Source organism: Mobula birostris, chromosome 27 (genome assembly GCF_030028105.1).
Source record: "Mobula birostris isolate sMobBir1 chromosome 27, sMobBir1.hap1, whole genome shotgun sequence".
Classification (NCBI taxonomy): Eukaryota; Metazoa; Chordata; class Chondrichthyes; order Myliobatiformes; family Myliobatidae; genus Mobula; species Mobula birostris.
In genome coordinates, this window is record NC_092396.1 from 19,009,146 (window position 1) to 19,036,294 (window position 27,149).

The window sequence follows — 27,149 nt, forward strand, 5'->3', positions numbered from 1 at the left end:
TATTATTAAGGATGTCATTTCAGGGTACTTGGGGCCATGTGATAAAATAGGCTAAAGTCAGCATTGTTTTCTAAAGGGGAAATTTTGCCAAACAAATCTGTTGGGATTCTTTGAGAAAATAACAGGTAGGATAGACAAAGGAGAGTTAGTGAATGGTGTTTATTTCAATTTATAAAACGCCTTTGAGAAGGTGCCACACGTGAGGCTACTTAATCAGGTAAGAGCTTGTGGTATTAAAGGAAAGGTACTAGCATGGATAGAAAATTGGCTGACACAAGAGTGGGATTAAAGGAGGACTGTTTTGGTTGACTGGTAGTGACTGGTAATGTGCCTTAGGGGACAGTGTTGGGACCACTTCATGTTATACGTCAATGATTTGAATGAAGGAATTGATGACTTTGTGGTCAGGTTTGTAGCAATACAAAGATAGATGGAGGGACAGTTATTGTTGAGGAAACAGGGTGATTGCAAAAGGACTTAGACAAATTGGAGTAATAGCCAAAGAAATGGCAGATGGAATACAGTGTAGGGAAGTATATGGTTATGCACTTTAGCAGAAAGAATAAATGCATGGACTATTTTCTAAATGAGGATAAAATTAAAAACTCAGAGGTGCAAAGGGACTTGAGAGTTCTCATGAAGGATTCCCTAAAGGGTTAAGCTGCAGGTTGAGCTGGAGGTAAGGAAGGCAAATGCAATGTTAGAAATCATTTTGAGAGGATTAGAATAAAAAAGCAAGAATGTAATGCTGAGGCTTTATAAGGCATTGGTCAGACCGCATTTCTGTGGAATTCATTGTCACAGATGGTTCTGGAGGCCAAGTCATTAGGTATATTTAAAGCAGAGGTTGACAGGTTCTTGGTTAGTCAGGGCATCAAAGGTTATAGGGAGAAAGCAGAAGAATGGGGTTGAGAGAGATAATAAATCATCCATGATGGAATAGCGGAGCAGACTTGTTAGGTCGAGTGGCCTAATTCTGCTCCCATGTCATATGGCCCTACGTCTTATATTCCAGTCCTCTCAAAATGAATGCTAATATTGCTTTTGAATTCCTCATCACTGACTCAAATTGCAATTTAATAGTCTACACCTTTATTTCTTTGATACTTTGATGGAAGTGTTTTGATAGCTGATATCTGTGAGGGGAAGAAATGTAAATGTACCTGGAAATTGAAAGTTTTGTTATGCTGAGCAAAAAATAATTAAAAGAAAAGAAAAGGTCCCCTTTATTCCTCCACTTTGCCTCCTGCCAGTCAGCCAATCTTTTATCCATTCATTTGACTGACACACAAGGAGTAGCTCCATTGGTAAATAACATAAGACATTAACAATACAGCAAAGGGGCGGGCCCTTTAGCCCATGATGCCCACACTAACCACGATGACAATTTAAACTGCACCTCTCCCTGCACCTGGTCTATGTCTCTTACTGTAATTACATTCCAGCTCATGTGCCTGTCCAAATGTTTTGTAAACGTTGCTGCAACAGAAGCTACCATTTTGAAATAGTGTAGTCAATCTGATAGAATGGCAAAATGTACAAAATCACCTTTTCAGACCAACAGGTAAACTTACCAACAGCATGCTATTTGTCACACATTGCTCCTTTAGCACTTTCACTTCCTCCATTACACTTCTGATAATTATAATGGCAGTGTTGCAAATCACTTCCACAGTTTGGCTTAGGATGTTTCTTTCAATATCACAAAGTCAATAATAGCATTTATACAAATAAGTCTAGTTACCACTGTTTCAAATTGCTCAAGAGACACTATAGTTCCTGCTTAAAGATAGATATATTAAATCCATAGAAAGAATTTGACTGCATTGATGCTTTAATAAGAGATAAATTACATTTGGCTGTTTTCTGGGATCCAGTGGACAAAGAACTCTGAATTAGCCCATGACCTGGAGGAGAAACATCTATGGTTTACACAAAGCACAAGCTCAGGAACTCTGAACTATTCACATTTCATTTATCCTCAGGAATAGCTGAGGAATTCAAATTTCATAAATCTCAATGTTTCATCAGACAGGCAATAGAATAGATAGGGCTCTAACATCTGAAGTTAACAAATAGACAAAACAGCTATTAATATTCCATAACAACTTTAATGTTCAGAAAAATACTGTTTATTTCAAGCAGTCACTATATTTTACAATTTCCTTATGTCTGGCAGTGTATGGATAACACATGAATTTTTGTAAAGATTATGGTGAGAGATTTTTAAATGAACACATTACTAAAACATTGGAGGAAAACATTTTGCACAAAACCATTAAGTAGTGATACACTATCACATCATTACACAGTTTCACAGCAAACATTTTCTCTATGTTACATGAGTTGATAGAGTATCAGTATTTTTTAAATGTACAGTTCAACTTGAATTTTAAAAAGGAACAAATAAAAGTCCTGATGCAGAGTTTTGATCTGAAATGTCAAAAGTTCCCAGCCCCAACTCCAACAAATGCAGCTCAAGCCACTGAGTTTCACCAAGAACATTGTTGCTCCCTATTCCAGCATCTGCAGTCGCTAAGGTTCACATATTATATACAGTATATTTTTTAAATTAAGATATTTTGTTCTTGGACTAAATTAACAGTACAAAAGTTTAACCAAGCTCCAGATTTTCCAGGGCAAGAGAGAGAACTGACAGGCAATATTTTGATTTTGCATGTCAATATCAACTCTCAGCATGCTGTTACGTATTTTGTATTGATAATTTTCCCCTTGAAGATTCATGGTAACATTCCTCACTTTTTCAGAATATATACGAAATTTTCCACAGGAAATTACAAGGTCAAATGCTGCTAGTTGAAAGCATAAAACAGGTGAAAATACTGTATATAACCTAAAATGGGAGAAAGGGAGAATATCAAAGAAACAAAGTACTACAAAGCAGAAGAGGTGATTAAAAGTAATTTGAGGGGAATGGTGAAGGGTGGGGGGGGAGGTTGGATGGCATTGCCGGAAGCTCGAGAAATCGATGTTCATGTCATCAGGTTGGAGGCTACCCAGACGGAATACAAGGTGCCGTTCCTCCAACCCGAGTATGACCTCATCACGACAGTGGAGGCGGCCATGGATGGACATTTCGGAATAGGAATGGGAAGTGGAATTAAAATGGGTGGCCACTGGGAGTCCCGCTTTTTCTGGTGGACAGAGCTCAGCGAAGCAGTCTCCCAATCTATATCGGGTCTCACCGACATACAGGAGGCCACACCAGGAGCACCGGACACAGTATATGACCCCAACAGACTCAGAGGTAAAGTGTAGCTTTACCTGAAAGGACTTTTTGGGGTCCTGAATGGCAATAAGTAGAAAGGCAAACCAATTTACCGAAATCTGCTGCAGTTGATTAGCACAGGTCTTCAGCACTCAGCCAAATACGCTGTCTTTGCCAGAATCTTTCCGCAGATGCTTGAGGATCCTTTCTGAAAGATGCTCTCGTGTCAGCCTCAGAGACTGAAATCATAGTGTCACTGGGCCTGTGGGGGTTTGTAAAGGTGCCTCCATTTTGGTTTATTAGAACATGGAGGCACCTTCACATGAAGACTCCGTTTTTTTTTTGTAGAAAAGGCTCTTTAAGCCTTCTCTACACAAAAGAAAGCTAATTCCACACTTTTCTGCATTGTCCATTAAAACTGATATTGAATTATTTTTCAAAAAACATATGCGCCACAAGTACTCAATGCTGTAAGTGACACAAGGTATATCACTGGAATTGTCTGCAGACTAAATTTACCAGAACTCAGACAAGTACATTAATTATAATCCATTAATGGTGCTTATTCAAATTGCTTAGTGGATAACTGGACCATTCACTTGTGTTGAATTATTCATGTCAACTGGGACAATGCAATTGGCATTATTGCTATCCATAAGCTGCAAAATGAGTTTGATATTGTTAAATGCAGAACAGGGTCTCAAGGAATAGAGTAACCAAATGTTCTGCATTCACTAAATAAAAGGGTGTATAAATTTGTTCACAATGACCCCTCTCCTCCAACAAGTTGACCGACATCCAACTGTTGAAGCAGACAGCCTGAAATTAGGACAGCAAAAGGCAGCCATTTTGAACTCCAGCAGCTTGCTCAAATTAGTGAAACAACCCGAAAATCTTGTTTGTTGTCATTATACATACATATGCCTTATACACATTAATAGTTGCACTGAAAATTGGGCCAGTACAAATCTTAACCCCAATAATCTCCATAATTTCCTGGCAGGTCAGGTCTCAATTTGCTGGGTTAAGCAAACACATGATTATTTAACTGTCATTTGCTATTTCACTTAAATTTGTATATCAAGCCTGCCAAAGATGCTGATTACGTTGCAAGTATTAAGTGTTAATAGTTTCATTTATTCTTAGTCATGTGGTTGCTTTAAGGCTTTCAACATTATATCCCAAGACCTGGATCCAAAATGCACCAAGGGCTGGTTGTGAGCAGAGGTAGTGCTTGTAAAGGGCAGTACTTTAACCAGCTATACCTCTGTAGCCATGTAGAAAATCTTCTGAAAGATTGTTTGTAGTTAACTCTACAATGACCAGTAGTTGTCTGGCTAGCCTTCAGTATATATATATGCAGTTGACTGTCAATCTTCCACTTCATCCTCCACCATTCATCCATGGATTATACAGTGCCTATGTAAGCTTGTCATAGAAGTTAACACAAGTTCTATATCAGATGCAAGCAAACTGCAGCCTCTCAGGTCTCCAGCGTTTCCCAGCCCTCTTCATCAGGCTCAAGGTCAGGTAAGGTCCTGATGACCGATAGCTCGGTGAGCTGAACATAACATGAGGACCCATTACCCTAATCTGACTCCAAATACCTCAAATCTTCTGTCTCTCTCAGCAGAATCACAACTCCATGTTAAACTTATGGAGTTGTGATTCTTCCAAAGTTGTACGACTCCCACCAACTACAAGGATAATGGAAGGCAAGCAGATGCAAACACCATCACCTGCACCTTCCAGATAAACATTGTCCAACCCAAACACATTGTCATTCCTTCACTGGTGCTGGTCAAAATCCTGCAACATTTAATTAATTGCACAGTAGATGTACCTCCATGGTAGGACTATGATGGCTCAGTACAGCAGCTTGCCACCACTTTCTCAAGGACAATGATGCACACTAAAGGCTGGCTTTACCAATGACACCCAAATCGATACTGAATACTAAAAATATCCAAGTAAAACTATGCTGCATTACTTCCAAATCCAATTTACCATTCTAGAAGTGAGGTACCCAAAGCAGTAAATATTATCCCCAGTGTGGAATTGTGTACCTGTAGCAGAATTGCTACCTACCTTGCATTCTGGTCCTCTACATGTAAAAGCTAACATGTTAGCCTTTATTGTTAACTATCTGTCCTTGACTTTTTAAACACACAGAGATTTATAAATTTTGACCTCTACTACTGATAGTTTATCACAATTGAGATAGTTCTGTCTTTTGTAAGCTCAAAGTGGATGATTCATATTTAACAAGATTGAAACACATTGGATGAAATTTTGTCCAATTTTTGATTGATGTGTCTGTAATTTAATGTTTCAATAATAGTCTGGGAATAATCCTTAACAGAGACTTTTAAAGATTCGAAGACCTACCTTCATCCGCTCTGGAAAATCCTTGGCAAAAGATGAATAAGTCTGTCCCCGATTTCCAGCCCCAATTATAAGCACTTTCACAGGAAGATGCATGGCCACTGTTGAATGGACCAAATACAAAGAAAGTTATGCACACAACAGGAGGTTATAAAAGAACATTTCTTTCAAACAGTTAACTTCTTTTATAACAGAACTCAAGAATGTGACCCTCAAAAAGGATTCTTGGCCTCACAATCTATTTCATCATGGCCTTGTTATCTGCCTTCCCTGCACTTTCTCTGTAACACTTCATTCTGCATTCTGTTATTATCTTCCCGGGTACTATCACAATGCCTTGCTGTAATGAAGTGGTCTGTATGGATGGCATACAAAACAAATGTGTTCCACTGTACCTCAGTAGGTGTGGCAATAATAGACCAACTTGCAGGCTTTCAATGCTCCTTGACAGGAATGCTGTGGTCTCTAACTTCTACATTACATTCACTTTGCACCATTCCCTAATGTCACAGATAGAGCTCCAAACGGAGTGTGGAATTTAACCATATAACCATATAACAATTACAGCACAGAACCAGGCTATCTCGGCCCTTCTAGTCCATGCCGAACGCTTACTCTCACCTAGTCCCACCGACCTGCACTCAGCCCATAACGCTCCATTCCTTTCCTGTCCATATACCTGTCCAATTTTACTTTAAATGACAATATTGAACCTGCCTCAACCACTTCTGCTGGAACTTCTTCTGGTTTTAGGTATTAAAAACAATTACATCACCCATTGTTGACCATTATATCAACCAAATTCTACTGCATCTATATAAAATGTCACTACTCCTTCGTTTTTAACATATCTTACCCAATCAACCTGTGCATAAAATTTAATACAAAACCATTTCCGATTGCAAAGAGCTTTACCGCAGGTTGATTACCCCTTATCCAAGATTCTCAGGCCAGAAGTGTTTTGTATTTTGGAATGTATAATAAGATAGCTTGGGATTGCCATTATTTCCAGCTCTGAATTTATGCGCTACCGGTAAGCAGTTCTCATCTTACACTTGCTCATCACACATATGTACTTAACAGTAAACATTACATACCATTAATATAATTAAAATATAATGTGAGCAGGTAACAAAAGCAGCGCAGCAGCATGGAAAAATACCTGAATCAGCTGTTGAACAATAAACAGTGGTCTCCACCTATGATGCCATGTTTTGATTAAAAGTTTACAGTGCACTGCATTTGAATTTTACTTTTTTTAGGTTTTATGTAAGTCGCAAAAATAATCCATTGTAGACTTGTTCTAGTGTTAGATTTTCGTGATCAGCAGGGACTTTAAAAAATTAATGCAGTGTCTTTTCAAAAATTTCTACAACCATCCTGCTGAATATTCACACCTACCTTCAATTAACAGTTTGTTGTGATAGATCTTTGGTTGTTTCATAATCAGCATACCCATTAGGCGGCACAGGTTCACTCTGACATTGACAATGCATGATTGAGAACTTCATTTTTCGCTTCATGCAGTGTCTTCTATTTTTTATTAACTTCTGTTCATTATATATGTGAGGGCACTTCTCAGAACAGTCTGTGGTGCATGGAGACCTGCACATCACCTGGGAACCTTTCCAATGTCTTGTGAAATTTCCCATTTGTGGCACCATGTCAGTGCTCAAAAAAATTTGGACTTTCGGACAAAGGGTAGTCAACTTGTATTTTGCAAAAGCAACATCTAACATGTGGAACTGAAGTGAATTCCACAGCCATTCTCCTATAGTGAATGTAGTTTCAACGCAAGTGATCACAGTCAACATGAGTTGCCTGCAGACAATGAGGGACCCAAATTACAAAAGTGACAAAAAGACATGGGTTGCATGTCACTATTCATCACTGCATATCATTATAAATGCAAGCTGTTAAGAAATAGTAACCATATCAAGGCCTGGGTTGACAGGTGGCAAGCAACATACATGCCACAGTAGCGCCAGACCACAACAACATCCAACAAAAGAAAATTTAGCTATCACCTTCTGACATTCAAAGTCATTACCATCACTGAATCCAACACTATCAGTATCTTGGGCATTACTAATGAACAGGAACTGACTGGAGTAGCCAAATGCACAATGTGGCCACAAGACCTGGTCAGAGGTTAGGAATTCTGTGGCAAGTAACTCACCTCCAAACTCCCCACAGCCTGTCCACCATCTACAAGGCTCAAGGCACGAGTGTGATCAAACACTCAGCTGGATGAGTGCAGCTTCGATCACACTCAAAAAGCTTGACACCATACAGGATAGAGCAGCCCACTTGATAGACACCCTATCCATTATCATCCACTCACTCCACCAGTGATACAGAGTTTGTACCATCTACTGGTGCACTGCAGCAACTCATCAAGACAACACCTACCAAACCCTTCACCTCGTCAACAGAAGGGCACCAAAGCACGGGAATACCATCACTGGAAGATGTCCTCCAAGCCACACCATCCTGTTTTGGAAGTATATAACCATTCTGTCACTGGGTCAAAATCCTGGAACACATTCTGTAATAAGGGTTGTAACAACCCTTGAATGAAAAACAATCTTCAGCTTGACCCTTTCAACAGAATATGAGCCTCTTTATGTTCCTCAAGGTCCCACAGCAGTTACACCTATTACCCCCATTATTTAGTGTTTGCTTTTACTTCACAGCAGAATGGACTAAGCTCTTCAAACAAGCATTCCCCATTATCATGTGTATTTAATACCTAATAAATAAAACAAGCACTACAGCTCACTGTAACTACATAGCGTAAACTGATAATTATAATTAGCCACAGCATGGCTATCTGACATATTGCGTTCATCTCAATAAGAATATTCTTTTTAATTAAATCCCACTTCCGGCTGTTGTTTTATAACTCAGAGTGAATCCAAGGAAAGAATCCGGTCCGGATGGAGTATCTAGTGGAGTACCGAAGACCTGTGCTGATCAACTGGCTGGTGTATTCACGGATATCTTCAACCTCTCGCTCCAGCAGTGTGAGGTACCCACCCACTTCAAGCAGGCTTCAATCATACCGGTGCCCGAGAACAGCGTGGTAGCCTGCCTAAATGACTGTTGCCCAGCGGCACTCACATCCACAGTGACAAAGTGTTTTGAGAGGCTGGTGTTGAAACATACCGGCTCCTGTCTGAGCGGCAACTTGGATCCTCTCCAATTTGCCTACTGAAGCAACATGTCCACAGCAAATGCCAACTAATTGGGTCTTCACTCAACCCTGGAACATCCGGACAGCAAGGATGCATATATCAGGATGCTCTTTCATCAATTACAGCTCAGCATTTAATACCATCATCCCCTCAAAACTAATCAGTAAACTCCAAGACATTAGCCTCAATACCCCCTTGAGCAATTGGATCCTGGATTTCCTCACTTGCAGAGACCAGTCAATTCAGATTGGCAAAAAAATCTCCACCACTATCTCCATCAGCAAAGGTGCACCATAGGGATGTGTGCTTGGCGCCCTGCTCTACTCGCTTTACACTTATGCCTATGTGGCTAAGTACAGCTCCAACACCATATCCAAGTTTAATGATGACACCACTGTTGTGGGCTGTATCAAAGGTGATGATGAATCAGCATACAAGAGGAAAACTGAAAATTTGGCTGAGTGGAGTAATAAGAACAACCTCTCACTCAATGTTAGTAAGAACAACGAGCTGATTGTGGACTTCGGGAGAGGGAAACCAGAGGTCCATGAGCCAGTATTCATCAGAGGACCAGAAATAGAGAGGGTCAGTAACTTCAAATTCCTGGGTGTCACTAACTCAGAGGACATGTCCTGGACCCAACATATAAGTATTATGGCAAACAAAGCACAACAGTGCCTCTACTTCCTTAGGAGTCTGCAGCGATTTGGCATATCATCAAAAACTTTGATAAACTTCTATAGATGTGTGGTGTACTGACTGGCTACATTACAGCCTGGTATGTGAACACCAATACCTTTGAGGCGAAGATTCTACAAAATTTGGGATTTAGCCCAACACATCACAAGTAAAGCCTGCCCAACCACTAAGCACATCTACATGAAATGTTGCCATAGAAAAGCAGCATCCATCATCGAAGATTCTCACAACCCAGGCCATGCTCTTTTCTCACTGTGGCCATCAGGTAGAAGGTACAAGTACCTCAGGACTTGCACCACCAAGATCAGGAACAGTCACTACCCTTCAACCATAAGGCTCTTGAACAAAAGGGAATAACCATACTCATTCTATTTTTGGTGTTCCCAGACTCGATGGTCTCACTTTAAGGACTTTATCTTGTTAATTCATGCTCTCGTTATTTATTATTATTTGTATTTGAATTTGCACAGCTTGCTGTCCATTGATCCTGTTTACAGTTACTGTTCTATAGATTTGTTAAGTATGCCCACAGAAAAAAGAATCTCAGGATTATATGTGGTGACATATATATACTATGATAATAAATTTTGCTTTGAACTTTGTATGTATTTGTTTGCTTTTTTTCCCTTCATCTCCAATTGTGCATAACATTATTTAATGAGAAAGGTTACTCAATTCCCAACCACAAATTTGCCATAGTTTATTGCTTTAACCCTACCCAAGATATTTCAATATAACAAGATCAAGATAACATGCACAATTTCCAACATGAAATAACACTCTTTCCTTTTTTTAATCAATTTTGATCAAATTATTACAGCAATTAATTCAAAGAGGGAATAATTAAGTGATGAGAAAATTACATGCAATTTGTGCCTACTCTCCCAGCCATTCTTCGAGTTTCCCTGTGCAGACCTAGAGAGTTCCATGATTTATTTCAGGTATTATTCAAGTTAGATAGTGTCAGTTTAAGGCACCAAATAACCCAAGGTTACAAAGGAATAACTATTCATCCAGCCTGCCTAGATAGAATTAGACTTGGCTGTAATGCTGTTCAAATCCTTCTGTTTAAGGTCATAAATAAGGAAAGTATCAGAGTACCAATGCCATTATCCATGAAACTTTCTGGTCAGATTAGATTAGGAAAGTACTGGCCTAATAGGGAAGAAACTTTAACAAGTCCAAGATCTACTGGGACCCTGCCCAGAGCAAAAGTGGACTGTTTATCATAACTGAGCAACACAAATGATAGATAATTGATGACATATATCATACAAGAGGATGTTACTGTCACCAAGTAACCCACCACCAAAATTTTGAGGGTCAACTTGCCCAAATTAAAAGCATATTAACACTTAAGCTACAGAAGCACAGCAGAAAATGAATACTATGTGATAAGCAATTCCCTATCCTGATCGCAAAAGCTCCCAGTCATCCACAAGATTCAATTCAAGAGTACAACAGAATAAACAGCACTCAACAAGTGGTCATAATAGTCAAAAATTCCTGTCTAAAAACACAGCAGTCCATTTGACACATCCTAGTAAATTGCAGAAACACCACTAAGAACAACCCTCTGCTAACTTAGTTTAACCTCTCTCAACCAACCACAATGGATTTCATAATCTGACTTTAAATCATGGCTTTGTTGGTTTCTTCTCTCTAATCTCTTCACACCTTCCAAGATATTGAATTCCTCCAATTCAGACCTGGAACATCCTGATCCTAATCTCTCCAAGGTGTCAAATTTTGAGGTTCTACATCAATGCCTCAAGCAACACACATAAAAGTTGCTGGTGAACGCAGCAGGTCAGGCAGCATCTCTAGGAGGATGTACAGTGTACCCCCTCTGGGCTTCCCCCCTCCCCCTTTTCTTTCTCCCTAGGCCTCCTGTCCCATGATCCTCTCGTATCCCTTTTGCCAATCAACTGTCCAGCTCTTGGCTCCATCCCTCCTCCTCCTGTCTTCTCCTATCATTTCGGATCTCCCCCTCCCCCTCCCCCTCTCAAATCTCTTACTAGCTCTTCTTTCAGTCAGTCCTGATGAAGGGTCTCGGCCCGAAACGTCAACTGTACTTCTTCCTAAAGATGCTGCCTGACCTGCTGCGTTCACCAGCAATTTTTATGTGCGTTGCTTGAAATTCCAGCATCCGCAGATTTCCTCGTGTTTACATCAATACCTCTTCGGTTTTCTCCTATGATTAGATTAGATTCAACTTCATTGTCATTGTGCTGAGTATGGATACAAAGCCTATTAAATGCAGTTAGCATCTGACCAGAAATGCAAAGAATAGTGTTATTTACAAAGTAACAGTGAATCAAAAGTGCTACAGCACACAGATATAAAAGTACTGAGACAGTACTTTTTTTTAAAGTTTTATCTTTAAACAGGCTTTAGGTCACTGGCAATAAAATTTGTATTATAATGCTTTTGTGAAGAGTTATGTTGCAGGCACTATGTAAATCTGTTATTGTCCTCATCTGAACATGCTTTCACTTTTTTCTAAAACAAAAACATAAAGAGCAGGAACTGAAGTAGCCAATTGTGTCCTCAAGCATAATACATCATTAGGTAAGATTATGGCTAATCTAAACATGATGTGAAAACCACTTTCTCCCACCGCCTCTCCATTTTATTTCAAAGTTTAGCAATGTCTGCCTTAATCTGAAACTATAACCTTTAGTTCTAGACATCTTGTTAGAGGAAGCGTTCTCTAGCATCCACCCTGTCAAGCCCTCAGAATCTTAAATGTTTCAATAACTTTGTCTTCTAAATTTCTAGCAATATAAGCCCAATCTTTCTTCATAGATCCATCTTTTCACCCCCAAATTAATTTAGGGATCTTTCTCTGCACTGCCTCCAATACAAAAATATCTTGCCTTAAACATGGAGACAAAAACTGTTCAGAACTGTAAATTTTACTTAAAATATCACTACTTTTGTGCCCCAAATTCCTAGCAATAAAGCCCAATATGACATTATGATTTGTACTTGCATGCTGAATCCTTGTGTTTCATGTACTGTACCATAATGCCTAGATGTCCTTGTATCACAGCACTTTGTTGTCTCACATCATTTAAATAATATTATTACTCATTCTTCCTTCCAAAGTGAAGACCTTCACATTTTCCTACATTACTCTCCATCTGCCATCTTCTTGCCCACTCACTTAATGCCTTTGCAAATATTTTGTTTTCTCCCCACAATCTGCTAACCTATCATCAATGTTGGTCTCTCAGTTATTAATAGATTATAAATAGTTGAGGACCCACCACTGTGGGTTTTGATACCAATTTAAAACTGACCTATCTTGCTCAACTCTGATTCTCTAGTATTAAACATTCCACTATCTAGTCAATAATTATGCCCAAGTTTATGCCCTTACCTTTTTCAACAACTTACATAGCATCCGTTAGTCTTGCAAGACCATGGATCTGTGCCTGGATTCTCCAGGGCACAGGCCTGGGCAAGGTTTTATGGAAGACCGTAAGTTGCCCATGCAGCAGGTCTCCTCTCTCCACACCGCCAGTGTTGTCGAAGGGAAGGGCAAGGGCCGATACAGTTTACATAGCACACTTTGTAAAGTCATATACACTACATCTACTAGTTCTGCTCTTTTCCACTGTGAATTATATTCTCAAATAATCCTAGCAACTTAATAAACATGATTTGTCTTTTATAAAATAATGTAGATTATGCTTAATAAACAAGATTTCCTAACTGTTATGCAATTATCTCCATAATTATGGATTCCAACAATTTCCCAATGACAAGTACTAGGCTAACTGGGTTATTATTTATGCCATCTTATTGGCTCTTCACACAACCCTGGAACATCTGGACAGAAAAGATGCGTACACCTGAATGCTCTTTATCGATAACAGCTCAGCATTTAATACCATCATCCCTTTTCTCATTTGTAGACCCCAGATAGTTCAGATTGGCAAAACCATCTCCTCCACAATCTCTATCAGCACAGGAGCACCACGGGGATGTGTGCTTAGCCACCTGCTCAACTCGTTTTAGACCTAAGACCATGTGGGTTAGCACAGCTCCAACACCATACACAAGTTCGCTGATAAGACCACTGTTGTGGGCTGTATCAAAAATGGTGATGAATCAGGTGCAGATTGAAAATTTGGCTGAGTGGTGTAATAACAACAACCTCTCACTCAATGTCAATAAGAACGAGCTGATTGTGGACTTCAGGAGAGGGAAACCAGAGGTCCATGAGCCAGTATTCATCAGAGGATCAGAGGTGAAGATGGTCAGTAAATTCAAATTCCTGGATGTCACTATCTCAGAGGTCCTATATCAATCATAGAAAAATAATAGCATTGAAAACCAACAGTGCCACTACATCCTCGGGAGTCTGTGGAGATTCGGCTTGTCATCAAAAACCCTGACAAACTTCTATAGATGTATGTTGACTGGCTTTATTATAGCCTGGTATGAGAACACCAATGCCTTTAAGCAGAAAACCCTACAAAAGGTAGTGGATTCGAGCCAGTATGCCATGGATAAAACCCTCCCAACCTTTGAGCACATCTACATGAAACACTATTGTAGAAAAGCAGCATCCTTCATCAAAGATCCTCACCATTCATTTTTCTCACTGCGGCCATCAAGTAGGTGAATTTTGAATCGTAGTTTCCTACCTAGTTTTGTAATCTCCAATTTGATGATGAGTTAGTTTAAATTCCATCTTCCTAGAACCCTTGATTACCTATTAGTATTAGAATATATTTAGTAATCAGTATCATAAAAACCAACATTTAGAATCTCTGCCATTTCTCAGTTTCCCATTATTAGTTCAGCAGTTTCATCCTCCAACAGACATCTATTCCATTTCATAAATGCTGAGTGTATGTATGATTTCTAACGTAATATATTATTTGAAAGAAGAAGGATGAGAAGTCAGTTGATAGAGGTGTACAAGATCATAAGGGGCGTAGATTGAGTGGATAGCAAGAGATTCCCCCCCCCCAAGTCAAAATGGCTAATATGAAGGGGCATAATTTTAAGGTGACTGGAGGAAAACATACAGAGGATGTCTGAGAAGTTTTTTTTTAAACAGAGCGATGAGTATGTGGAACACACAGCCCAGGGTGGTGGTAAAGGCAGATATATTAGGAACTTAGGCACATGAATGATAGAAAAATAGAAGGGCCTCTATTGTGCTGAAATGTTCTATGTTCTATTTGCTAGTTCACTCCATACTCTATCTTCTCCCTCTTTATACTTTTTTCAATCATAGTGTCACAGAACATAGAGATAAGCCCTTCAGCCCTTGCTACCAAGATGCCCATCCAAGCTACTTCCATTTGCCAGAATTTGTCCAAAATCGTTCCAAACCATATACCTGTCCAACTGCTTTTTAAAGTTGTTATTGTACCTTCCTCAAACAGTTTCTCTGACACCTCATTCCAAATAAATTCTACCATTTGTGTAACAAAAAAAGTTGCCCTGTAGTTTCTAATAATTCTTTCCCCTCTTGCCTTAAAACTATGCCCTTCATTTCTTGATTCCCAACCCTGGGAAAAGAGACTGAGTGCATTCACCTTGTCTTTGACCCTCATGATTTTATATACAACATAATTTCTCTCAGTCTCCTAAACTTCAAGGAATAGAGTCCTAGCCTGTCCAACTTCTTCCTATAAATCATCATCTCAAGCCCTGGCGACATCCTTGTAAGTATTTTCTGCACTCTTTGAGTTTAACAATTTCTTTCCCATAGCAAGGTGACCAATACTGAGCACAATACTCGAAGTGTGGCCTCACCAGCAGTCTGTACAACCACATCATGACCTCCCAACTTTTATACTCGATGCCCTGACTGATGAAGGCCAGCATGCCAAAAGTCTTTTCTACCTACAATTCCACTTTCAGTAAACCATGTACTTGTACTCAAGATCCCTCTATTCTACAACACTCCCCATTCACTACTATTCTATATAGGATCAGTGTTTTAGCCCTGGCTGTTCCCACGGTTGAGCAGTTAAAATATCATCTTCAAAATTTTTGGAAAGTAAGTGGGATTGCAACCAAGAATAAGATGTAAAGAGGATATAGGGGATATAGACAAGCTTATTGAATGGGCAAGAACAAGGTAAAATAGAAAATTCTAGGCTATCAGACTATCCTCACAATTTGCTGTTTACTTATACTTTCAAAAGGCCTTTGGTAAGGTACTGCACATGAGACTGCTAAACAAAGGCTCTTGGTATTACAGGAAGGATACAAGCACCCACAGATGATTGGCTGGCTGGCAGAAGACAAATAGTGGGAATAAAAGAGGCCTTTTTTGGTTGGTTGCTGGGACTAATGGTATTCTACCAGAGTCAGTGTTGGGTCCACTACTTTTTTAAGTTATATGTTAATGATCTTGATTACAGAGTTACACACACAAAATGCTGCAGGAACTCAACAGGCCAGGCAGCATCTATGAAAAAGAATACAGTCAATGTTTTGGGCTGAGACCCTTCAGCAGGACTGGAGAAAAAAACTGAGTAGAGTTAAAAGGTGGGAGGAGGAGAGGAAGAACCATCTCCTTTTCCCTCTCTCACCTCAGCTCCTTGCCTGCCCATCTCTGTGCTCCTCCCCACTTTTCTTTCTTACAGGGCCTTCTGTCCGCTCCTATTAGATCCCCCCTTCTCCAGCCCTGTATCTCTTTCACCAACCAACTTCCCAACTCTTTACTTCACCCCTCCCCTCCCAGTTTCACTTATTACCTTGTGCATCTCCCTCCCCTCCCCACCCCCTTTTAACTCTACTCCTCATCTTTTTTTCCTCCAGTCCTGCTGAAGGGTCTTGGCCTGAAACAACAACTGTACTCTTTTCCATAGATGCTGCCTGGCCTGCTGAGTTTCTCCTGCATTTTGTGTGTGGTGCTCGGATTTCCAGCATCTGCAGATTTTCTCCTGTTTTTGATTACAGAACTGATGGCTTTGTGGCCAAGTTTGCAGATGATACAAAGATAGGTGGAGGAGCAGATACTATCGAGGAGGCAGAGAATCTGCAGATTAGGAGAATGGGCAAAGTGGAAAATGTAATATATTGCTGGAAGTGTATGGTAATGCACATTGGTGGAAGGAATCAAGTTGTTGGCTATTTTCTAAACAGGCAGCAAACTCAGAAACCAGAGGCGCAAAGGGACTTGGGAGTCCTAGTGCAGGATTCCCCTTAACGTTAACTTGTAGGTTAAGTAGGTAGAAAGGAAGGCAACTACAATGTTAATATATGCTTTTCAAAAGGAGTAGAATACTGTATAAAAGCAATATATAATGCTGAGACTTTGTAAGGCAATGGTCAGACCACATTTGGAGTACTGTGTATAGTTTTAGGCCCTACATCTATGAAAGGATATGCTGACATTGGAGAGGGTCCAGAGGAAGTTTATGAGAATGACCCCAGGAATGAAAGGGTTAACTTATGAAGTATGTTTAATGGTTCTAGGGTTGTACTTGCTGGAGTTTAGAAGAATGAATGGGGAGGATGCTGTCAAAGTAACTGTCATCGCTGATAATAAAATAACTAAAATATCCAAAATGACTGGGCCCAGAACACATGAACTCTTACAACTCAAGCATTCCTTTTATTTTACTTGTGCACAAGAACAGCATGTTTGTCACCCACATTTTTTACACAGAATTGGTTTATCAGTTATGGATATTGATTACTGTCAAACATTACCACGTGTTTGAATCCCTTACTTGCAAGATCAATTGCCGCTTACAATAGAGGTGCTAAAAGTCAATCGAAACTTCAAGCAGGCAGCCGACGTTAGTAAAGAAAATAGAGTCTTAGTTGTTGGGTATGATTCACATCCTTCTGTTATCTTGTCTGTCCCCATGTATGTTTTAGGAAGACCTTTCTGGAAAAGTCTGACTACAGAGGCCTTACTCATTTGGCTTGAGTACATATTACCTCTTCTGTGGTAAGCAGAGGTGCCTCTGGTGGTCTCACTTGACTACAAATGCCCCAGTCTATCTAAAACTTCCACAGGGAGATCTCATCAAAACCTACCAAATACTGAAAGGCCTAGACAGAATGGAGGTGCAGAGAAAGTTTCCGATAGTGGGGCAGTCCAGGACAAGAAGGCACAGCCTCAGAACAGAAGGCTGAGAGACGAGGGGGGAGTTTCTTTAGCCAGAGGGTGTTGAATTTGTGGAAATCATTGCCATAGATGGCAATCAGTGGAGGCTAAGTCATTTGGGTGTATCGATATCACACATCGATAAAACTCTTGATTAGTAAGAAAGTCAGAGGTTTGGAGAGAAGGCAGGAGAATGGATTGAGGGGGAAAATAAATCAGCCATGATCGAATTGTGGAGCAGAATCAATGGGACAAATGGTCTGATTCTGTTTCTATGTCATACAGTCATCTACTTTGGTGCATGTAACAGAAAAATAGCACTTGTTAAATGCTGAGAGATTGGGTGATACACAACTTCGATGCTTCGTCACGAATCACAGAAAACCAGTATGGAGGTGAATCAAGCAGGTGGGAGCAAAAATGATACATTAGCCTTTATTACAAGATAGCTTGTTTATAGTCATAGTCATACTTTATTGATCCCGGGGGAATTTGGTTATTGGTTATGGAAGCTTTACTGCAATTGTGTAGGCCCTTGATAAGGCCCACGTGGTGTATTCTGTACAGCTTTGGTCTCCTTGCCCCGAAAGAATATACTGCCATAGAGGGAGTGCAACAAAGGTTGATTGGTTCCAAGAAGGCATGTTTGCTATACAAGAAGTCAGTCAATACCCTGGGACTACATTCCTCAGATTTCAAACGACAAGAGGAAATCTTATCAATACTTACAAAATTCATAAAACGACTAGATAAGGAAGGTGTAAGGAGATGTTTACCATCTGAGGAGTCTAGGGCCAGCAGTACAGTTTGTGAATTGGGAATCGGCCATTTAGGACTGAGCTGAGGAGAAATTACTTCAAAGGTAGTAAGCATTTGGAATTCAGCATCCCTTACAGCAGTGAAAGTTCAGTCACTTTATTAATCTAAAATAGAGATTGGTAGTTTTCCGGACATCAAGGAATCAAGGGATAAAGGAAGTAGTGCCATAATCAGACAAATGACATCAAGCTGATGTTACATTTTAATATTCACACATGCTTGGTTAGCTACTGATGATGCAGCCAATTGATGAAGTTACTCTCTCTCAGAAAAATCTACCTCTACTGAGTTTTTCAAAATGTCTGATATTTAATCTACTTCCCCATTCACTTTGCCATAATAAATAATTTTTAATTTTAAATTTAGGATTGTAATTGCAAACTCCAATTCATCATCTAATCAAATTTGGAATTTAAGCATATTATGATCACTTTCCTATGGAATCCTAGATCGATTAACAGGTCTACATAATCCGCTCTTTGGTTGGTTCCACAGTGTATGACTTTAAGAACTCGCCCAAATAAAACTCTCCCAATATAGTTTGCCCGATGTAATTATTGAAATCTCTTCCTCACGAGCCCCCATTACTTCATGTATACACAGTTTTACATTACTTTTACTGCTACCGATTTACTACAAATTACTACTACCAATGAACTCTTACCCTTTCTATATTTTATTTCACCCAAACTGATTCTGGGGCGGATTTTCGCGTAGAATGCTCGATAGCAGTTCAGTAAAGGAACCCCGGATCAATTTCTTTCGCTTCAGTTTAAATTATAGCTATTTTTAGACAATAAAGGATATGTAAAGTAGAATCAAACGAGCATTTCCTCGGGAACTCGCTCTAACCTACTATGGAGACGGCCTTTCTCTGTGTTTAATTAATCTAAAGTGGCAAAGTTGTATAGGTTCCAAACCCTTCACATTAAGGAAGAAAACAGGATGGATGCCTATGTGCTGATAGTTATCCACTGACTGACAATAAGTAAGGATTATAATGATGTACTACAAATGAATTACGTGCTTACATTGAACATGAAACGGGGAAATAAATCAAGGAAGAAAACTAGACGCTGAGGCTTCCCACTCTGCATTGCGTAGTACACAACTAGCTAGCTATTCACCACCTGTTTTCTGTAGCGAAATGCAGCTCGGTCTTTAAACAGAGATCCTTCGCCTGTCTGTGTTCTTTTTCTAAACAGTGACTCGTGGGATCACAATGGGAAAAGAAATGTCTCGAGACAGAGCTGGGAATGTCCCCAAACACTGCCAGTGGAGGCCGACTCCAAGGGAAAGTTCCGACCCAACCACAATCGGCCATAACGGCTTACCTGCTGAAAGCCACGAACTCCGGCGGCCTTTGTTTCCCCTACACCGCTTCCAGTGCAACAACACTGGGGATTCTTAAGGGCCACGCGTGAAACAAGGCCGGGATTATAGTATCAGAGCGACGGGGCAAGGTTCAGGTCCGACCTGGTGGGGGTGAGGTAAACAAGGTTCGGGCGTGAAATACGGCAAGCAGCCATGGAACTTTAGGCTATCAATGATTAAAAGGGGAAAAGAAACTTGCACAAAGGTCCTTTTTTTGATTTTAAAAGACGGGAGGAAATATATTTAAATCCGTGGATGGTTATTGTCACAATGAGCAAATACGTGCAACTGAGACAACTAGTGGCAACTTCTCAACAGTGCACATTATTCTTACTCACCTCCTGGAGGCCGCACAGGACAGTTTTCCATATGACCGGTTTGAAATACAGTTAAGAATATTTTAAAATAAAACCAAAAGTAATTTGTTAGTTAGACCTATATAATTTTGACATGTTGGTTGTAAGCAGACGGGAGGAAGGTAAGGGGAGAGTGGTAACTGTTTTAACAATATCTAACACTAATTAATTGTTTGAATATATTTGAAATATCTTCATTTTTCCATTTTTAATAAGCTGACACTATTACATTACTTAGATCAGCTCTCCCATATTACTTATTCTATAGTATTGATTTTCCCAGGCTTACTGCAAAATGTTCAAAACTCTGGAACATTCACATATTAGAAGCGGTGATGTGGATAGGGGAGATGAGGACAAAATGCCCAGATACGTATACAATATTACAATGGTAACCAAAATAAATATCTCCAATGAGCCAAAGGAAATAATACTAAACCGGTGGAAGAAAGTATTGGGTAAGATTCAAAATCAGCAATATGGTGGAAATGAAGACTAAATGGATAATGGGTAACCTTCCAAGAATGTTCAAATACACATTACAAGCAATACCTCAAGAATAGGGTAAAAGAAGAAATTGGGTGTCACAGCTAGAAGTTTTGATAATGCTAAAACATCACGTTGAGAACCAATAATGTGGCTGATCCACATGACATTCCTTTTCTCCAGCAGTTTTACTGCCAATTTATAAGACAATATGAATATCTACTGTTCAGTTTTAATCAACTAGACAAAGTTTAGTTTTAACCCTGGATGTTGATTGTACCTGTCAAAATGTGGATGCAAGGCAAGAACTGAGCAAGTAAATTTTATGCAACACATATAAAAGTTGCTGCTGAACGCAGCAGGCCAGGCAGCATCTCTAGGAAGAGGTACAATCGACGTTTCGGGCCGGGACCCTTCGTCAGGATTAACTGAAGGAAGAGCTAGTAAGAGATTTGAAAGTGGAAGGGGGAGGGGGAGATCTGAAATGATAGGAGAAGACAGGAGGGGGAGGGATGGAGCCAAGAGCTGGACAGGTGATTGGCAAGAGGGATATGAGAGGATCATGGGACAGGAGGCCTAGGGAGAAAGAAATTTCACGCACATCTGCGCTCGCTCCATCCTCCCGCCACCCCACTAGGAATAGGGTTCCCCTTGTGCTCACCTACCACCCCACTAGCCTCCGGGTCCAACATATAATTCTTCGTAACTTCCGCCACCTCCAACGGGATCCCACCACTAAGCACATCTTTCCCTCCCCCCCCCCCCGCTTTCCTATGTGACTCCCTAGTCCATTCGTCCCCCCCATCCCTCCTCACCAATCTCCCGCCTGGCACCTATCCTTGTAAGTGGAACAAGTGCTACACATGCCCTTACACTTCCTCCCTTACCACCATTCAGGGCCCCAGACAATCCTTCCAGGTGAGGTGACACTTCACCTGTGGGTTGGCTGGGGTGATATACTGCGTCTGGTGCTCCCGATGTGGCCTTTTATATATTGGCAAGACCCAACGCAGACTGGGAGATCGTTTCGCTGAACACCTACACTCTGTCCGCCAGAGAAAGCAGGATCTCCCAGTGGCCACACATTTTAATTCCACATCCCATTCTCATTCTGATACGTCTATCCACGGCCTCCTCTACTGTAAAGATGAAGCCACACTCAGGTTGGAGGAACAACACCTTATATTCTATCTGGGTAGCCTCCAACCTGATGGCATGAACATTGACTTCTCAAACTTCCGCTAATGCTTCACCTCCCCCTTGTACCCCATCCATTATTTCTTTATAAACACATATTCTTTTTCTCTCTCTCCTTTTTCTCCCTCTGTCCCTCTCACTATACCCCTTGCCCATCCTCTGTGCTTTTCCCCCCTCCCCCTTTTCTTTCTCCCTAGGCCTCCTGTCCCATGATCCTCTCATATCCCTTTTGCCAATCACCCGTCCAGCTCTTGGCTCCATCCCTCCCCCTCCTGTCTTCTCCTATCATTTCAGATCTCCTCCTCCCTCTTCCACTTTCAAATCTCTTACTAGCTCTTCTTTCAGTTAGTCCTGACGAAGGGTCTCGGCCCAAAATGTCGACTATACCTCTTCCTTGAGAAGCTGCCTGGCCTGCCGCGTTCACCAGCAACTTTTATGTGTGTTGAGTGAAGTAAATTTTATATTTTCTTTAAGAATCCTCTGCCTTCTCCCCACAGATTCTTGGCCCTCTCTGCTTCAGTCTTCCTGTCATCTCCTAATCATAAAGCCTTTTTCCTCCAACCTCCTTTTCACATCACTTGCCATGGTCTCTGCTCTCAGATCCCATCCCAGTGCTGGTTCATTCAGCTGACAGTTTGAAACTACTGAGATTTTAGAAAAGTAAGGCTTGGGGAAATTAAATAAGACCACAATTGCAAAATTCTATTAAAATAAACCCTCTCTCATCTTGACATCAACTGAAAAGGGGGATAGTATCTTAAGCAAAATGGTTGGTGTAATTTGGAAGATGAAAGAAAAAATAATGGATGGAAGTCATTATGAGGGACAGAGGGATAAGAACAAAATATGAAACAAAATAATCCTGTTGAAATAGGAAGCTACAAATGAAAAAAGATATGGAAAGTCAAAAGGAAGGTTGAAATAACCTTCAAGGAGAAGAAATAAATGGGCTGAGGATGGTGAATATAGGTGATAAAGGTTGCAGGAGTGTGAGAGTTAGTTGAGTAAGAGATCAGCCACATTCCTTCATCAGGAAACTGATGGAGGTAGAAAGCATACAAAGGAGAGTGTGGGGAAGGGTGGATGGGGATTAGAAGTTGTTTAAGAGTATTAGGTGAACAGTGTAGGAAAAGGAGATTAAGAGGTAGCAGATTTAGGAATAAGTTGATGTTCAACACCGCAAAGTGTTGAGGAGTGGAGGTCAAAGCAAGAGGTTATATTGGAAAATTATTTGTGAAGGATGTCAAAATGTATGATGGAAGCATAGAAAGTAAAGGTAGTGGGTGGGAAATTAATGGAAAGAACCAGAGGTAGGAGGGTTTGAGGAAGTAGGTTGAAGCAGGAAGTCGGGGGTTCCCATTGTGCAAGAAAATACATTGGTGGGAGGCTGAGATGTAAGAGGCTGTAGTGGGGAAGAGAACCAGAGATAGATGTAGGGGATGGCTATCAAGAGATAGGAGGGTATAGGAGGATGGTTTAAAGGTGGAAGTACGAGGTGCCAAGGAGGTGCTTAACGTAGTAGAGAGCAAATGTGGGAAAATACAACTTATGATAATTTTTTAATGTCTTGCATTGTATTGCTGACACAAAGTAATAAATTTCATGACATATGTCAGAGATAAAACTAATTCTAATATTGAGAAGTTAGAAGCAAAAGAGACATAGGGGAGGTGTTCAAAGTATGAAGAAATGAGGTAGGAGGATGTGGGGTAGAGGTTGAGGAAAAATGATTAAGGCGGGACCATGTTGAGATGGACAGGTTAGGAGGGCTGTTAGGGGATAAGGAAGTTGGGTATTTGGAAGGGGATAAAGGTCGGAAGGTGTCTGATATCAAGTTGAGATATGCAAGGAAGGAGAAAGTATAGGAAAGTAAGCAAATAAGATGAGGAGGGAGATATTCAGTTAAGCAGAAGAGAGGGAGAAGAGGAGGCCAACTGGGAGGAGGTTAAAAATTGGAAGTGTGTGAGGAGAGAATCAAAGATGGAAATAGTTAAGCAGTGGATGGAGTGCTGGAGAGAGGGTAAAGTGAGAATAAGGCTAAGAGTTAGGAGGATGTGGGAGGAGGTGAAGGCAGCAAGATGGGAAGAGTGGATCTAAATAAGAAGGGGGAGAAGAGGTTGACTTTGGAGAGTTTTGGGAAAGGAGGTCCAGATGTTTATGTGGGAGAGAGAGAGACTGAGACAAAAAGGTTTGGAGACGGATATGAAAGGTTAGATGAAGTCAAGAGGTAAGAGGGCTTGGGGAAGTGATAGAGGATTGGAAAATAGAGGGAAAAGTTCAGGTTATAGGGTTAGGGGATGAGATCACAAGAATGGAAAGAAAGATTGAGAGGAGGGTGTGAGCAGAATATGACTAGTGGCAGGATTGTGCAGGGCAGATTGCAAGATAAGTGCAGATATTCAAGTTTAAGAAGTATGAAAGTGTGGGGAAGGAGGCTGAGAGGTGTAATGGTATGGGATACAAGGTGGATTATTAGAATAATGTGGAGGAATCAGTTATGGTAGTAGTTTGTGGAGAAGTCAAGAGATATGAATCTGAGAGGGGAAGAGGCTCAGATATTGTCAAGTGTAGAGGCTGGGGAGAAAAACATGTTTCTTGTAAACATTACTTAAAATTGTCTGTTGATTCTGAGATTCAGTAGCTAAGTGTGCTTTAAGGTATATTCTGAGATGTTGCTGCAGATGAACGAGTTTGCCCATGGTTGAACAGCAGCCTTCCATCTGAGTTATCCACTCCAGCCTATACCAAGTGAGATAAGAACTTTGGTTCTGAATTCTAAATTGACATTGAATGGGAACCAATAGCATGTGGAATTTGGGACCCCATTTGAAACATTCATCCAGTGATTACCAAAGGATTACAAAAACCAAGGATACTTTGTGACTAGTCAGACTGTTAATGCTTCCAATACCTCACACTATCCTCCAAGCAAAGATTGTGAAGGTACATGTTGGATATATTATTTTTGTACAGCCTAATACATTCTGGTTGTTATAACACAGCCTGCTTGGAATGAGCTGGTGCCATAGAAGCTGATCGCTCTTCTGACCTTCATAGCCACAGACAGCTGCACTATCAGATGATCATGGATACAGACAGTCATATAATAGTTGGCATTATTTGAGGTTGCCAGTTTAGTAAAGCACTCTAATCCACATGTCCCCACTAAAGCCCTTATCGGATCTAAATGGCAACTTCACAGTAGGTGTAACATATTATGGATGCAGCCTTCCTAAACACTGCAGACAGATTCTTCCCTGCTGCTTCTCTTTAATAATAATGATATACATTACAGTATAGTTCCATAGGAATAAGGTTAGAAAACCATCATTGCTCCCAAAAACGTTGTCCTTCTGAGGAATGGGAGTAAATGACAGATATACCAGGAATGAAAATATCAGGTGATGTTCCCTAATGCAGTCCACATCAAATCCAAGGATGTTGATGGTTAATTCTCAAAATTTGATTCTAAACTTCTCTCCATCTGCAGTCATCACCATTCAAACTTTCGGTGGTCTTGGGTTTAAGATCTTCCTGTTTCTGCTATCACAGAAAGGTCACTGCAAAGAAAGAACCCTTAAAGGAAATGAAGAATGCAAGGTTGACAGATCAGCAGTCTGGCTGGCCCCACACTCCCACTCTTTCCTCTAGTTTGCTAGGTGACTTGCTATTATAAGTAACCAATACAGTAAGTGGGTAGCAGGAGAATCAGGTGGCAGGTGAGAGAAAAATGTGCAGAAGTGTGACTGGTGGGAATGCCTAGACAGCCAGCATGGAAACGATGGGTTGAATAGCTTCCTATGTGATTCTTTTTAACTTTTTACTACTCCTCTTTCGAACACCCCAAATGAATCTGCCTCAGAGCAGATGGCAGTTCATCATAGATCCTAACCACTTGCCATGAGGGAGGGAAAGGGAACAAAATAAGCTCCCCCTGTAATGTTAATGGATATTAGTTATCATTACTGTTTAAAAGGTGCAATCTTAAGTATTGTATTATGTGAATCATTCCAGTCAGTTGTTGCAACAATGGTTTACTGTGAAAGATGCCAGAAAGTTGATTCATTCTGTGGAAGAAAGCTACAGTACTAATAAATTTGTAAATGGAAGGAGGAGTTTACAATGCATACATTTTATAGCAGATAAAATGGAGCAGATACTGCATCTCATGGGTCAGGATGGAAGAGAAATGTATAATACCAAAAACACCTTACACTAGAACTCAGATAATGCATTTGGCGCAATACAAGCACAATACAAACCGACCAAAAACAAATAAATAGTTAACTTTTACAGTTTCATGTGCGACGAGTATCAAGGAAAGCCCTTTGACATTTCATTAACAAAGCTAGAATTGTTAGCAGAATGTCGCAGTTTTGCAGACTTGAGAGACTTACTCATAACATACTAAATTTCATATATGTCTTTCACAAAATGGAGAAACTAAAAGGCAAATACTATCTCATCCTAGGTGAGAAGAAGCAGCCAGTGGAATATTACCCAGGCATGCTTCATTCATTTCAAGGAGAAAGCCTTGAAACCAAGCTGGAAAGACGAACTAAGGCAGAGGTAGTTCCTGCTTTGGACACACCTACCCCTCGCATATCCAGCATGACATATGTTGAGAATCCCAAGGGACATGCTGAGATATGTTTAGTCCAAATTTGGTAGCTCAGTCTGGAAAAGTGTGTAGTAGTTCACTTTGGAAGGTCGAACTTGAAAGCAGAGTACAGGTTAATGACAGTTTTCTTAACAATGTGGAGGAACAGAGGGATCTTGGCCACTTTCATAGATCCCCCAAAATTGTAGTGCAGGTTTATAGAGTGGTTAAGGCAGCTTATTGTGTGTGCTTTCACTATCAGGGGATTGAGTCCAAGAGCCACAAGGTAATGTTACAGCTCTATAGAACTTTGGTTAGACCAAATTTGGAATATTGTCTTCAGTTTTGGTTATCTGAATATAGGAAGGATGTGGAAGCCTAGAGCGGGTGCAGTGGAGATTTACCAGGGTGCTTTCTGGATTAGAGAGCATGTCTTATGAAGGAAGGTTGAACAAACTTAGGGCTTTCTCCTTGGTGTGAAGGAGTATGAGAGGTGACTTGATAGAGGTGTATAAGATAATAAGAGGTGTAGATAGAATGAATACCCAGAGACCTTTTCCCAGGGTGGAAATGAATATGAGGGGCATAATTTCAATGTGCAGAAGATTAGGCTGGCATGGATTAGATAGGCTGAAGGGCCTGCTTCTGTGCTGTAGTGCTGTATAAACAGATGCTGAGAGTCCAAATGCAGGGGAATAAAAACTTGAAGTGA

General features: G+C 40.4%; 1 protein-coding gene across 2 annotated transcripts in view; it reads right to left on the reverse strand.

The window, feature by feature from the left end:
• The window catches only part of LOC140188446 (putative oxidoreductase YteT), a 207,406-nt gene extending 187,296 nt beyond the window's left edge, over positions 1-20,110 (reverse strand). Inside the window, exons 1-2 of one of the 2 annotated variants that reach the window (XM_072244730.1) lie at positions 19,759-20,110; positions 5,618-5,715 (exon numbers count right to left, since the gene is read on the reverse strand). In XM_072244730.1, coding sequence (XP_072100831.1) covers positions 5,618-5,710 — 93 coding nt within the window. In that variant the 5' untranslated portion in view covers positions 5,711-5,715; positions 19,759-20,110. Of the gene's footprint in view, positions 1-5,617; positions 5,716-14,110; positions 14,167-19,758 lie in introns of those variants that run through there. The other variant, XM_072244729.1, reaches the window with a different exon arrangement.
• Between the last annotated feature and the right edge of the window lie 7,039 nt (positions 20,111-27,149).